Here is a 16008-nt window from a genome sequence, read left to right on the forward strand (position 1 = left end):
CTTGTAACATATTGTTTACCAACAAACGTGTGTTATCTGTATATAATCTAATCCTTCGAGTCTGTAGAACCTGATTCATCTAGAACGAAGCCATTGCAAGCAGAAATATTTTTTGTACCTTTCAGAAGGCAGCAATTGAGGTAATTGACAAGAAATGTTTGTTTCTTGGACATACGCGTTTGGAAAGTGGCAGCGATCATGTAAGAATTGAAAAAAAAAAAACAAATTGATGATAATTTCAAAATTATGATTCCACGAGACTGGTCTCAGTTTATTCGGATATTGAAAGGCAAAAAAAAGTTCATTGTAGTGGATGTGAAACAGAAAAAATTCTCATGATTTTCCACATTATTAAATAATAATAATTAAGTGAAAAGTTATGGTGGCTAGCTCAATACTAGTATAATGAATATAATATGGATAAGAATCATATAGCTTGGAACAATGTTTTTAAGTGAACATTGTTAAAGATAAAGATTTAAAATGTGGAAAGACAGGAGGACGACAAATAACTGGACCCTTTCCAGCATACTGTTTGTCGTAGTTTCACGTAGAATTATGTGTTACTGCTATTCGACCTGTTCCCTATAACGAAGTTTTACCAGTACTGATTGCGCCTTTAGATCTGCAGAATATTATTTTAGAAGATACTGGAGACAACGTATCATCAGGAAGCTTAGAAGAACAATGCACCGACCCTATTTTTACTCCAAGTACCAGTTCCGGCGAACCACATTTGATTGTTCAAAGTGAGTTGAATGGTTTAGCACGTGATTTGGGGTTATCAAAGCAACAGTCTGAACTTCTTGCATCCCGTCTTAAGGAAAAGAAACTTGTTAGTCAAAGAGACAAAAATTACGACCTTTAGAAAAAAAATGTTACATTTTCTGCATTCTACACTATGGAAAATTCTTTGTGTGCGTGTACGGATATTGATGGTCTAATGAAGTAACTTAATATTGCGTATCTATATATATCTAAATACAGTTTAAAAGCAGTGTTATTACACAATGGAAATTTAAAACCATTTATACCAGTTGTTCATTCTGTGAATATGGAAGAAACTTATGAAAATATCCGCTTGCTTTTAGACAGAATTAATTACAACAAGTGGCAGATCTGAAGGTGATTGGAATTTTAATGGGACTTCAGGGAGGGTTTAAAAAACATTGCTGTTTTCTTTGTCTATGGGACAGTCGGGCAGTAGATCAACACTACGTAAAAAAATTGGCAAGCAAGAAGGGAGTTTCAACTAGGATCTCAAAATATTGAGTTTATATCCCGAAAACTTTGGGAGCTGTCAGTGAAGAGCAGGGTGAAAGGTTCCACCAAGATATTAGAACAATAGAAATTCGGTATCAAGGACGAAGCAAACTATAAATATTGTCAATATATACGATTTAAAAAACGTAAAATTATTTTTTTAATATTAAAAATTTTCTTTTATACTCCAAACTTCACTGCTGAATGTTGTAATACCCTTAATTACGATGTTATTTTGAAATAACAACACACAACAAAGGTTTTCAAGTAAGAATTAACTTTTTTCATTTGTCTTTTGGATACAATCTTGTTACCACCGTATATAACGAGTTTATTTCAGGGATGAAAATGCCGATTTGCCTGTTAATCCTTCTTTATACGATATGATTGGCGAAGAATGTCCGGACGTCGGCGAATGTTTGGAAATCCGTAGTATCGTAACATTTGGCAGAGGATTCTTTTTCGGTTATACTAATGGGAAAGTACATTTTTACGAAAAGGAAAATCCCAACAGATACAGGAAACGAGGCGTTTTTATTATACCGGACAGGACCGTTCATAGAGAATACGAAGAAGAACCGGAAATCATAACTACGGTAAACAGCATAGCCATAAATCCATCGCAAGACAGGTTAGAAACATTTTAGTTATTTCCGTTTATGGAAGAAAAACATTCGTAGAAATGGTTCTCTTGACTCATTCGTTGCCTGAAAAGTATACCGAATCTGCCGAAAGATGTGTTTTTTAACATGAAAGAACTTTATGAGAATAACAAATCATTTAATGGCCATTATTTTCTTATTTTAATAGTCAGTCTTCATTTTTTTGATAATAGATTTCTTTTGAAAATTCGGATTTCTAATTGATTCAATTCGTTGCCTTAACCTACGTTCTAACGTTTCAGCTGTAGTTGATAAATTTTAGTCGACCAACAAAAATTGAATGAAGACCTTGGAGACCTTTGTTTTGAGTGAGTTAAACTTACTAGTTTGGATATGATTGATCAAGTTAAAACGTATCTTGGAAACGTGTGAACCAGATGTTAGTTAATAGAATTAACATTTGAAAATAATTTCGGATATACGGCAGCTGATATTCTGGTCAAGTAATTTTGAGTATTGTTGGTCGTAGGTCAGAAATACCAAGATCAATGTACTCCACAGGAAATGAATCAGAGGTTTGAAATCGTAATCGTAATCGAAATTTTGATTTCAATCACTCAAAGATTGCCATCTTATTTAAATCATATTTCTAAAAATATCGCCCATTTTTTTTAATAAAAAAATAATTGATCTTTCTGTGGTAATTATTTCCATTGATCGTAATGCAAGCTCCATTTTTGAAGATATAACATCCGATAAAATAACACCGGCATGTAAATCGTACTGTAAGAAGACTTATGGTTGAAATTCACTTTATATTTGAAAATTTCATATTAAGAAGCTGGTTGCTGAATACAATCTAGTTTCATCTGCTTCAAAGCCCATTCAGCCAAAGAAGGTACATTATGATTATCTTTTGTGGCAATAATTTCTGCACCAGCTGGCTTTTATTAGAATGTAGGCTGAGATGATTGTGCAAACTTGTTGACCTTATCGTATCATTCAAAAATTGTGTGTAATAACATGCTTGTTTGACAATTGAGTGCTTCAAACAAATCAATTAATTGTCTAGAATTTATACGAGTTTATTATTATGTTGAAAGTAATATGGATAATGTGGTAACGTTGGTCAATCGTCAAACTATTCATGATTTTTTGTCAGTTTATAATGAGCGCAAGATGACAATTAATAGTTTCTAATTCTCTAGGGCTTAATAAATGCCCACTACAAAATTATCAGTGTGTTGATTCAATAACTAAACAAACACCAACTTCTGGGCTCCACAAATAATACTAATTGTGAAAAACGTATTCAGGTCATCTAAACTTATTTTGCTGAAATTTCATCACAAAATATTTTCAATGAAATTTCAGAAAATTCTATAAAAAGCTCTGATTATTATAAAACAATTATCACGGACATGTTTCAGGATTCTGGTAACTTGCTTAGAAATGCAAATGTGGAGCGAACGTATATTTGTACACGACGCTGAAACGGGACCTGATGTCCTGTTAAAAGAGTTTGGATACTCAGTACATTTGGGACCTGTCGGTGGATTGTCCGTATGTAGATGGAAACCAATTGTGCTTAGCATCGGTAAAATACTACCATTACTAAAACCTAACATAAAATCATTGTAGAATTATTTCTAAACACAATATTCCTTCATAAAATCAATCCGTATTTTGTGTACGCATTTCACTTTATAAGAAATTTATCTACTATTCACAATTACACAAAAAATCAAAGGAAAAATCCTTCCACGTAAAGCAACAAAGGTTACACCAAACTATTAGTTTTTCAAAAGTCCAATCAATCAACTGATCTAACTTTATTTTGATTGATTGTTAATCCAAAACAAGATTCCTTTCTAGAATTTCAAATTGTATAAAATAAAAATTATAATATCCAATGAAGGCGCAATAGTGATATCAGCTGAGATTCAAGTTATCTTGCTCGATGTCAAGTGGCCTTAAGGCCAACGTACAGTGCAATGCAAGACGGAATATTCCTTCATGCAATCAATCGGTATTTTGTGTATGTGTTTCACTTTTTAAGAAATTCAAACTAGTGACGCATCGTCATTTTATATAAAAAAAAACAAAATGACTTCAGATATTCCTTAAGTATATGTACCAAATAGATAATTTTCAGGTTCTCGAGATAGATCGGTTAAAATATGGAATTACGAAACTGTTGAACTAGAACTTGTGCAAACTTTTGAAGACGATATTTACTCGGTTTCACTGCATCCAACTGGGCTGTATGCCGTTATTAGTTTCTCAGATAAACTGAGATTCATGACAATAATGATCGACGAGATAATTCTAACAAAAGAATTCAATATCAGGAATTGCGAGTACGTAAATAGTAAAGGCCGTTTGATATAATATAAAACAACATTCGAGAAATTGCATGCGATTCTAACAAAAAGGACTAATTTTATCTTCTGCTACTTACGTTCCTCGAGGTATTTTATTTACTATTCACAATTATACAAGAGATTAAAGGAAAAATACTTTCATGAAAAGCCACAAAGGTTAGACCGAACTGTTAGTTCAATCAATCAACTGATGTCACTATAAAAATTATAATATCCAATAAAGGCGCAATAGTGATATCAGCTGAGGTTCAATTTATCTTCTTCGATGTCAAATTTCAAGACCTTAAGGCCACCTAACCAAAAGCGAGGCAGCGGCAGATATCATTTTTGCCAGTTATTCACTGACCATTTTTTTCTTGTTCATTTCACTAAGCTTTATTATTTTCATATTTAAGCTGCCAAAAAAATGTTAAATAAAGCTCGATGTTATGAATTTGCTCAATTTACTTATGGAATTTTTGTTAGGGCCAGATATAATCCAGTGGTAAGAGACTGACATAATGTCAAACGACGTGAAATATTAATCTATGGAATATTTTGACTTTTGATAAAAATGCATACAATTTCTTGCAAGTTATCTTGCACTATTTCAAGCGGACTTAACAAATTTATTTATAATATTTGGAATTTGTTGTAGCTACAAAGATTACCTGTATTTTGTGTAGCATTTTTTACTATTCTTGTCATTTTGATATAATATAGATATTTATACTTTTTTCTATAAATTTTTCGCAAATTTCCAATTCAATTTTTTCAGTATGACATGCTTCAGCCGTATGGGTCATTTATTTGCTGCTGCTAATGGGACTGTTATCCAAATATATTCAAGTGTTACTTTTGAATTGATGTATTTGCTAAAAGGACATAATAGAAAGGTAATATTCCTCATACATAACGTAACCATTTATTGTTTGACTCAAAACGGGATATAAGTTTATTTAGGTCAAATAATAGGTATTTAATGAAAAAAAGCATACATTTTTAAGAAAAATATTATTGAGATGAAGTTTTTTTTTATTTATTCAGAAAAACTTGAATTATTCCATTCTGTTACTGTTTGTGATGTAATGTAATTAGTAATTAATAAAAAAATCGTCAAAAAATTCAGTATCTTCAATACAATCAATATATTGCTTTACAATTAATATGTATGAAGGTCTTCAAATGTGGTGAGCTTTCTCAAATCTGCCCAATAAAATATCTTCAATTCTTTGGTAAGAAAGCAAGTCCACTGCTCCAGATATTCACGGCTTGTTTTATAAAATTCTTGCAAAGTCTTCATGGATATTATTACCATTTTTTTTTTTTTAATTTCAACATTGATTGACCATAAATGGAAATAAACGGATTGGTCTGTTTCTGAGTTCAATTGTGATTTAATTTATTGACTTCATTTGTAGCTTCATTTGCCAATACAGTTTGACCTTCAAGTTTCATGACAGCTTGATGAAAACTTGCTGCCTGAGCATGTAAAAAATAAAGCCACAATTCGGATGTGGGGTCTTTTAGTAACAGGGGACATTTTTCAATACGCAAAAAGTAGCATTTTAACAGCTGATACATTTTTAGGACCCTCTCCAAGACAAAAATAATAGTAAGCCATCCGTTTCAGTTTCGGCACAAAAATCCTTTAGAGCTTCACAATAACGCTTTCGTTACCTATGATTAGCCCGCCTGTAGCAGATTTTATTCCATTGTGAATCACATGTACTCCACATCTAATACCGGGACAATTTTGCATCCCAGAGTTCGTTTCGGGGACACCGGAACTCGTAATTATAGAAAGGGACCGTCCTGTTCAAAACGGGACACGTTAATCATGAAAGTCGATAAATGAAATATACATGAAATATATATAAATCTCCGTTAATTCACTGTACCAAACCCAACTAACGAGGTCGAGTACTCAAAACAATAATTACTATTAGTTTTATTGCATATGTAGTTACGATCTATCAGTTATGCAACTCCTTTTATTGCTGAATAATTTCTATTGTAGGAAAAGAATGAAAATTATAATTACTTATGATACCGAACTTGGTTACATCGGAAACTAGAGAGACACTTACCATTCTGACAGTAGTAATATTCAAAAAACACCGTTTAGAATATAGACTAGTCGTCAATGATATGCTGATATATTTTTGTTTAAACAGCATACTGTTACAAATGTCCTCTTGAGGGACAACAAAATTACTTTAATAAAAAAAATAATGATTCACAGTAATTTAAATAAATAAAAATAAAGTTTCATGGGGAATTTGACATAGCTTAAGAAGAAATATAACCAATTATTCACTCAGTTAATATCCTTCACAGCACCATTTTGGTTGGTAAAAAGGATTATATGAAGTAATTCCCAGATTAGATTTCATGCTGTGATTTCATACAAAAATTAGCAGTTAATTGTTGGATTTACAACCATATTTAGGTATATAACCCAACTGATACAACTTGAAGTTTATTTATAGGAACATGTATTCATAAACAACCCTTTGGGTTGATTTATAATACCATTTTCTAATATTAATTGTCAAAAGCTCCATCTCTTTCATAATTCCAATTAATTATCTCACTATTCTTCTCCTTTTCACATGATATATATATTAATCGTATCCAATTTGCCTTTGTAACACGTTGCACGGCTTCCGTAAATAATACCTTAACATCTTTTATTTTAAATGTAGTATTATTTCGAGATTCCTCATTTCGAATTTTAGCCTAAATTAATTCCATTTCCGAATCAAATTCTACATTAATTAAAGCAAGCCATTCTTGAATAACAGTTTTTTTATCCAAGCTTCAAAAACATTTGCATTTTGTGATAGAAAAAAATAAAACGTCAACGGAAACTCGACTCGACTAAACTTGACGCTACGCCAGATTCGTGGAAATTATCTTTCACAGGTTTTGATTTTTCTTTTAATATTTTGTATATTATACAGCGAACTGGACTAAAAGTTTTCAATGGCCATGAAAATATTTTATGCAAAACCTTGTACATATATCATCGAATCCTCAAATTTCTATCCCTTCATATTTCTAGCGTAGATGTAGTGATCCAGAGTGCTCCTTCCTCAACTTCCTTCGAATTTTTTTTGTATAAGAGTATTTTCTTACACTACAGAAAGCCTATTGCACCTTTTCTGGCTTTTTTGGTTTCTTGAAACAGTCTTTGCCTATTCCATCAAATTTTCTTCTGCACTTCGGGCCAGATTTTGAGGCGTTGAAATAGGAATTCGGAGCTTTCGCACAACGAATTGATTTATATGTCACATTTCTGATACTTTATTTCCAGATCTATTTGCACGCATCTTTCAAGTGTATTTGTGTATGTATCTAATCTAAAACAGGAGCTTAGGAATAATGAGTATTTGGTACCAGCCTTGAATACTCCAGCGCTAGCTGTTGTGGTTGTTTTAAAAGATATTTCTATCGAAAGATTCAATGATGTATTCATTTCCCAATATTTTTTCTTACTTAGCATCGCAAATGTTTTCGACCAAGTCTACATGTGACAAATAACCCAATAACGTAACTTTCATGCATTTTAACATACCATTTCAAATGTCATTCATTGTCTTTACCCAGTGGTTTGACATTTTTTGAGCCAACGTGTTAGAATACAAATTCATGACCTCAACTCTTTTTCATCAATATTCTTTCGTCTTCAACAGATCATTCACTGAAGTATACTGTGAACAGTTTTAGAAGTAGTCACAGTTGTAGCTATCATCTGAAAATTGAAAGATTGAAGATGATTCTGTCTTTTGCAGAAAAATATGGAATAATCGAGCTCGATTGGCAAATTAGCTTTTTCAATGCGAAAATTAATGTTCTAGATGCTTAGATATTATTCAGTTTTTGGTTTGTTTTAGATATCAGGCTTATCCTGGTCTAGTGATGACACAATACTGGCTAGTTGCGGATATGATGGTGCCGTATATTGTTGGGATATTGTCAGGTCAACCAGGATACAAGAAACTGTTATTAAGTCAGTACCAGCTAAAGGAGTGGTGATAACTAGAGATGGAAAGAATACATTTGCTGTAGGAACCGATGGACATATTAGAGAATATTATAATTCAAACGTACAAAGAGATGTAGTTATACCTCCAGGAACTCCTTTAGATGGAATTATCTTGTCAGCCTTAGATAATATGTTATTTGTCTCAGGTAAATGTGTTTCCCTACATTTTTTAGCTATCTGAAAGAATGGTGATGGTATGAAAGTAACATAGGAAAGCATATCAATCAATATGATAATAACAAAAACTATCCAATTTATGATTCCTAGTCTGCGTTTTTGTGGAGGGGTAATTGTGAGCCTAATGTGTACCTAAGGGAATTTGAGGTATTAATAACTTTGAGATATTTCTTTGAAAATTATCTTTTACTACTGAACCAACAATAGAAGATAAAGAATAATAATCTGCCAATATAAAAGCTTCAAGTAAATATAAATCTAAATGTAAACCTATTAAGATATAATTTTATATTTTATGCTTTAATGTCATGTAAGAATATTGACAACATATGAGAAATTTAACTTTTGTTTTCAGGTAATAATGGCGTTGCGTATGTTGTTAAAATACCATTGTTAGAGAAGGCAGAAGTTGTCGAATATAGTATGCATAATAATACCATTGTTAAGGTACATAATTTTATGATAATAACTGCAAAAATAAATTTCAATTGGCAAACAAGGTGAAGCTCCTATTAATTAATTATATCACCAGTGTTCCGATAAGAAACTTGAGAAAATGATGACCACGACTCTCAAAGAATAGAATACATCTACATTGATTCAGTATGCAAATGTACTACACAGAATTCTCGTAAATATGATTTATAACATGCCAATCGACCTGGTACGTCAAACTTCTCAGATTTCGTTAATTAATTATTGCGGCACAGTAGTCCCTTCTCTAAAGAAACTGTATAGCCAAAAACTTTGTGAATAAATTGGTTATCACTGGGTAAAGACTTATAAAATCAGCAAGATAAATATTTTCATGTTTCAGCTGATATTAAACCACAGAGATAAGAAAATGGTTCTATATATACCTATATATACCTAAATAAGAATAAAATTCATTGTCATTAAATAACTTCAATATTGCAATTCCGGTACGGAAAAGAAATTTTCAAGTGGATAATTTACTACACATAGAATTAGACTAGAAAATATGTGTATTAATAATATTATAGGCGATGGTGAATAAGGGGTACAAATCGGGATTATATGAGACCGTTTCAATCATAAAAGTATACCAAGCACAGCAGTATTCACTTCAATAATCGTAATTTTGCTAAAGTAACGGGATAAAAGAGATTAGAATATGAATTTCTGATATAGGGATCGAGAATGATTCAGGACTTGCGTTGGTGAGGTCGCATGACCTTAAGTAACAAGAGCGGGAGAGGGATTCAGTAACAGAGTTCAAGAAGACGCCCACGTTCTACAGAAGTCTAGGAGATATAATTCGAGGGTTGCTACTCAAGTTTTGGGATAGACAAATAAAAACAAATATTTATAACTGGATATGCTTTTATTGTTTTTCGAAATATTCTCCATTAAGATCAATATACTTTTGTACTTTTGCATGCATTTGAACCAATTGTCGAAGCATTTCTTCCAAGCCGATTGAAGTATCTTCAAAACATGTGATCATTGTTAAAAATGTCACACTTCATAATACATTGTCTGATTTATATATTCACATCAGTACTGAATGCACTGTTTACACCACAACTACACCAACACTCACAACTACACTCTCTAACGCGCGCTTCGATAAGCAAGTTATTGTCTTCAGAGACTGAAGGTAAACTAAAATCTAATAACTTAACTTTCTTGTTTTATACTAAATTTTTCCGCCAATAAACTCCTTGGCCAGAATCTTCACATTCATTCCTTGATTAGTAACCTATAGAGTAGGCAAGGTAAGGAATTTTCCAAATTTGGTATTTTATCCTTATGATTGCCCAACAATTGTTTTAATGTATTGTTCGATTTATAAATCAATTTAAAACCCACTCTGCTACATATTCGGTCCAATCCTTTTGTATAAAGGTATCAGTGCAATTTTTTCTTGTTTTTCATTTTGGGTTTGTCTTTTCCTTATTGTATCTCTCGATGGTAAGTGGTAAGTGGATTACAGATGTACCAGGAAATTAAGTTGAGTTCCAAAATGAATTCGTCTACGTTTGCCTTCTTCGTATTGAATATCTGGCGAAAATATCTTTATACAAAAGGATTGGACGGAATATTTAGCAGAGTGGGTTTTAAATTGGTTTATAAATCCAACAATACATTAAACAATTGTTGGGCAATCTTAAAGATAAAATACCAAATTTGTAAAAGAGGGCCAATTCCTTACAGCCCACTCTATAGGTTAGTAGTCAAAAAATGATTAGGAAATTCCCGCCAAGGAGTTTATTGGCGGGAAAATTTATTATAAAACAGGTAAGTGAAGTCATAAGATTTTAGTTTACCTTCAGTCTCTGAAGACGTTAACTTAGTTATCGAGACGCGCGTCATACAGTATAATTGTGAGTGTTGGTGTAGTAGTGATGATGATGCAGAAATTCCAACTTAGTTATTCACATCAGTGTTGCCATATCTCAAAGCTTAAGTAGCAATCCGCACATATGATATAAGGCTCAATTCTTCTGGTGTAAACCTCGTAGATCCAAAACCATATTGTTAAATGAATGTTAGCTATTTTAACATGTTCTTGATAGCTGCAATTCACATTTTTCGTTATAAGCTATTTTGTTCAAGAAACGATCTTAATCTGGAAAATAATAAACCTAAGAAGATATCGGTCTTATAACTAATTTTAGGAGCTTCTATACTGATTTGTGTGAAACGTAGTAGCAACATGAGAAAGAGGATAATTGTGTATAACGAATTCAACAATTGTTAACAGAAGTAATTGATGAAAACAAAAATAACATGTACATGAAAAATACATAAATTTCTTTCACTTTCAGGAAACCTATAGTCTTTCTGGAAAGCTCCAAAGCTGAAAGTCAAAAATTATTATCAGCATTGTAAAGTTGTCAATCAATTCCATTAAATTTAATTACGGTTTTTAGATGACGCTATCATGTGATGATAGATATTTGATAACAGCTTCTATCATCGGTGTTATATGTTTTTGGAGACTTTTAAATATCGAGGACAAAGCCATAAAATTTGATTTACCATCATCGAACGAAATACTTATATCAAGGCAGATCTTAGAGGACAAAATGTTACAAATAAGAAATCTTCAATTAAGAATGAGAGAATTAGAAACAGAGCATTCTTATCAAATGCGCCAGAACGACGCATTGGCAGCATCAAAAATGAAGGATATACACGAAAGTTACTGTAACGCTATTGAAGAATTGAAATTAAAAAATGAGGTAACGTAATATACATATCAACATTTTTCAAGTCTAATTAGATTTTCTATTGTCGTTGAAATTCGAATTTATGAATTCCATCTATTAGAATTCGAGTTTGATGCCACAAAAAACAGTTTTCATTACTTAATTTTAACAAAATATGAATAAAAGACTGTTTTTGAAGCAAATGGAAGCAGAACATATACAAGAAATCAACAGTATAAATATTCAAATAAATCAAATGAAACAGAATCATGAATTGTTTGTTCAAAGATTAGAGGCATCTTACAATGAAAAATTGATAGCAGAATATGAGAAATTCATGAAATTCGAAAACAAAATGGATAGAATGCTGAAAGACGCTGACGCTAGATATATGGAATTAAAAAAAGCTAAAGAAGATTCGGAAACATCTATTATCAATGACTATGAAACAAGACTCAAAGAAGCTAAATTGCAATACGATGAAGTAAGTCGAATTGTTCAATTATTAAATACTCAATTAATCCAAATTATGATTTCATTAAAGAACTTGGATTTGTAAGATAATTATCCTCAAAATTAATATCATTGTTCTTTCTTCAAAATTTTTTTATCGGCTATAACTATAGGTTATAAATCAACATTATAGTTTGAAATTATCAAGATTCAAGCTTTTCATTTTATTTTCATCAAACATTCTTAGATTTTTCAATATAATCACCAAAAAGTTCTGTTAACAAATGTTTCAATGCTCATTTCGAAAACTTCACCACCTAAGATATTAAATCAGATTTACGTTGTTATGAAGATGTTGATTGGTTTGGAAAAACGGTCCTTCTAGATACGTCTACCGTTCTGATAAAAGGTGATAGGTGCTGAATGTTGATTCAGTACTGTACAGAAGATGATCAAAAATGTACCTTTGAAATTTTATGGATGTACCAGATGTTTGTGAGCTGACAAGGATTAATATTATTCCAGAAGGCAGCAATCTTCTTCGTTTTATTTGAATGGCCCTTCGCAAGCTTTGTTAAGTTTCACAACAGATTACTGCAATTCATGCTTGGTGGTGCAAATAATAATGGCAGCCATATTTACCTGGCGGTAGCTCGAAGCGGATTGACGCATTCATTTTAACAATGCGAAAGCTGCTAATCTTGACGGAAGGGTGCCCCCAATAGTCTTACAGCTAAGGTTTCATACTGACGTAAACAAACCTTGATTTGATATATAAATATGAATTAAAAGAAATTACTTGTGTTGTCATTATTTTCCACATTAAAAAATTATTCAAAAATCTTCGAAAGATCTCTTGAATATTAACCTGAAACTGGTCCATCCAAAGCAATGGTTTATAAGTGGTTCTCTACTGGTCATATGGACAAACACTTAATGTCCGGAACAGTAATTTACTGTAAGGTAATGAAGTATATATTCCAACAAAACAGGTGAGCGACAATTTGCATGGAAGATTACATATGAAAGAGCTACTTGCAAGATGGAATTACCTAAGCTAATGAGAAGCTCGCTCGTTTAAAAAATTCAAACAAATATAGGGATATATCATAAAAGGAATATGCTTCCAAGAAAACATAAACTCTTTTTGCCACCATAATGTTAAAACCTTTACGATACCAGAGATGCTTTGGTATTTTAATCGGTTATTTAAAAAAAGAAAAATTGATGAATGGTCCATATTATGTTGATTTGCCTACACGTTTTAAGAATTAAAAAAGACAACGCTTCTGTTGAAGAAAAGTGCTTTGTTCTATGACATCAATTCACCTGCTCCTTCATCCGTCATTGCTGCGTTACAATTTATTGCCTCATTCGGCATCTCACCTGATCTGCTACTTTTTGATTACTTTCAGTTCCTAAATTTAAAAAGGGTCCTGTTTGAAAGTAATTTCAGACAAATAACAATAAAGTAACTTTTCCTTTGAGAAATAACTCCCTGAAATCGCACTCGTTCTATATATTTTAATACCTAAATTCTGCATTTCTACTATTTAAGAAAAACAATTTCAACCATATATTAGTTTGATCTCATTCCAAACGACTGTGTAGACATTTTATTTATCATATAGATAACCAGAGATTATTAAAGTAAAATCTATTACATCACTATTTTAGCTCGCAGAGCTTAATCAGACCCAAGCTAAAGACCATGAAATAATTAAACAGCAAATAGAAGATGACGCTGATAGAGAAATTTATGAATTAAAAGAATCTCATTTGAAAGACTTGAAAGAAGAACAAGATGTAAACGTAAGATTAAGGTACGATATTATATTATGGAATATTATAGTCAATGTCACTTGTTTTATTAATACTTTACTTTGCCTCGAACTGAACTGCTTTTATCGTTCACTGCCATCACAAGGGATTAAATCTTTCAAGTTTTCTGTTGTAATAATCAGTTTAACGGACGATTGCTAATGCAGATTACGGCTCACTCTACCAAATCAAGTTTAAAGATTTCATATTATTTTTTCCAGATGAATAATGTAGCATTTCGTTTATTAAAATACTATTTATATAATATTATATTATATTACAATTTTCACATATGCAACAAAGAAACGATATCACAATTTCATATTTCAAGTATTAAGATTGTCATCCATATAAAAGATAATGACATACTAATCCTTCCTGGTCTTTAAGTGATTTCAATGTTTCATGTCTTATCTATCAGAGCTGAGTTCAAAGGTACAACTATTCAACAAAGCAACAAATATACCAACAAAAAAATTATCTGGAAATAATGATAAATAACATATGAAAAAAGGCATAAATATAAAAATCAATAAACTAATAAAACGAATTCTAGAAATTGAAGTATAAAACAACTATATACAAATATACCGGGACTCCTTTACCTACCATACAGAGGTAATAACGAAGAAAAAATGATATCACAAAATTTAAAAAACAATCTAAACAATACCAATTCTATTACTTATCCAAAAGAAATTTTCCCATACTTGGCAGTCAGCTTCCAATACCTTTATGAGCAACCATTGAATAATCCACCTACTCTCCGATTCAGGTTATTGCAGTATTATTATTCATCTGGAATACTCGACGTGCTCTGAGCGCTCTTTCCACGACCTACGGAGAACCACGTTACACTACAAATAATCTAAGCAGAGGCGTGATTTAACTGGAGAAATTGACGGCATTCAATCCAGGGAAACACATAATACACCTAGTTCTTTAGGACGATTTTATTTGAATAACAATATACTATAATAGAGTGTGTGTAATTTTGTGTACTATGGAAGTTGTTTTCAACTTAATAAATCCCAAGAGATTCTGTAAATATTCATACAAAGAAAAGATAAAATTGTAAAGAAAAGTAGGTCTTTACCAAATATCATCATAGCAACATATGGTGTAAATAGGGGGAAAAGCATCACACAAAAATGTATGCCGAAAGTGATTCGATTTAATATTGTAACCAAAAGAATGCATTATTTTGTTGGAAGTGTTTATGTTGTTCATAACATTTTTGTAAATTGAAATATTGCGAATTTTGCAAGACAAACTATAGTAAATACTTGAATAAAGACATGAAGAAGTGCTTCGTGATTGTTACTTTTTTTTGTATGGCAACCGTTCCAACATTCGAAAATTGGACAAAGTCGATCAACCTTTTATAAAATGAGTTTTTTGGAAAAACTTGAGGAACACCCAAAAGCCGTCAGTACCACCAATTTTCGAAGTATTTTGTGAAAATGTCATAAAGGATATGATACATTATCACAATATTCAAGAAATCAGAACATATATTCTTGAAGTATCTCTTAATAATTGTGATGCTTTGTTCTTCATTATAAAAAGAATTCATAGGTGCGCTCTCTTCAGTTCGCGTTAGAGGTTTGAATCTACTTCCAGTATTAGACTGTCGAGAGAAACAATGACATTAAAATCACGAAATAATGCTGTTATTTCTTTTGTTATTCTTCTAGAAGCGAGATATCAGTGGTTAAAAAGAAACTTCTTCTTTCACTTAAAGAAGTTGATGATTTGAAGCACAAAGTATTCACAATGGAGAACGAACACATAAAATTCAAAAACTTTATATATGATTTGGAGAAGGAGATAATGGATTATAAAAAAGAAATACAGGAAAGAGATCAAACTATCGAAGAAAAAGAAAAAAGAATATTTATCATAAAAAGCAAAAATCAAGAATTGGAAAAATTCAAGTTCATTTTAGACTTTAAAATAAAGGAATTGAATACACAAATTGAACCTAAGGAAAAAATAATTACAGAGCAAGTAAGAGTTTTACTCTAATTTAATTACATTTCTATCAAGCTATTCCACTTTCTATAGCTAACATTACATTATTTACGTCCCTGTATTTTCGA

At 31.5% G+C, this 16008-nt stretch overlaps 1 protein-coding gene across 1 annotated transcript in view; it reads left to right on the top strand.

The window, feature by feature from the left end:
* The window catches only part of LOC130902417 (cilia- and flagella-associated protein 57), a 29681-nt gene that overhangs the window by 7670 nt on the left and 6003 nt on the right, over positions 1-16008 (top strand). The window contains exons 4-13 of the mRNA XM_057814557.1: positions 1604-1894; positions 3296-3462; positions 4021-4225; positions 5007-5124; positions 8128-8425; positions 8812-8903; positions 11354-11665; positions 11832-12116; positions 13763-13908; positions 15604-15916. Of these exons, the coding sequence (XP_057670540.1) occupies positions 1604-1894; positions 3296-3462; positions 4021-4225; positions 5007-5124; positions 8128-8425; positions 8812-8903; positions 11354-11665; positions 11832-12116; positions 13763-13908; positions 15604-15916 (2227 nt within the window). The remainder of the gene's footprint in view (positions 1-1603; positions 1895-3295; positions 3463-4020; positions 4226-5006; positions 5125-8127; positions 8426-8811; positions 8904-11353; positions 11666-11831; positions 12117-13762; positions 13909-15603; positions 15917-16008) is intronic.

The sequence above is a fragment of the Diorhabda carinulata genome, chromosome X (genome assembly GCF_026250575.1).
Source record: "Diorhabda carinulata isolate Delta chromosome X, icDioCari1.1, whole genome shotgun sequence".
In the NCBI taxonomy this organism is placed as follows: Eukaryota; Metazoa; Arthropoda; class Insecta; order Coleoptera; family Chrysomelidae; genus Diorhabda; species Diorhabda carinulata.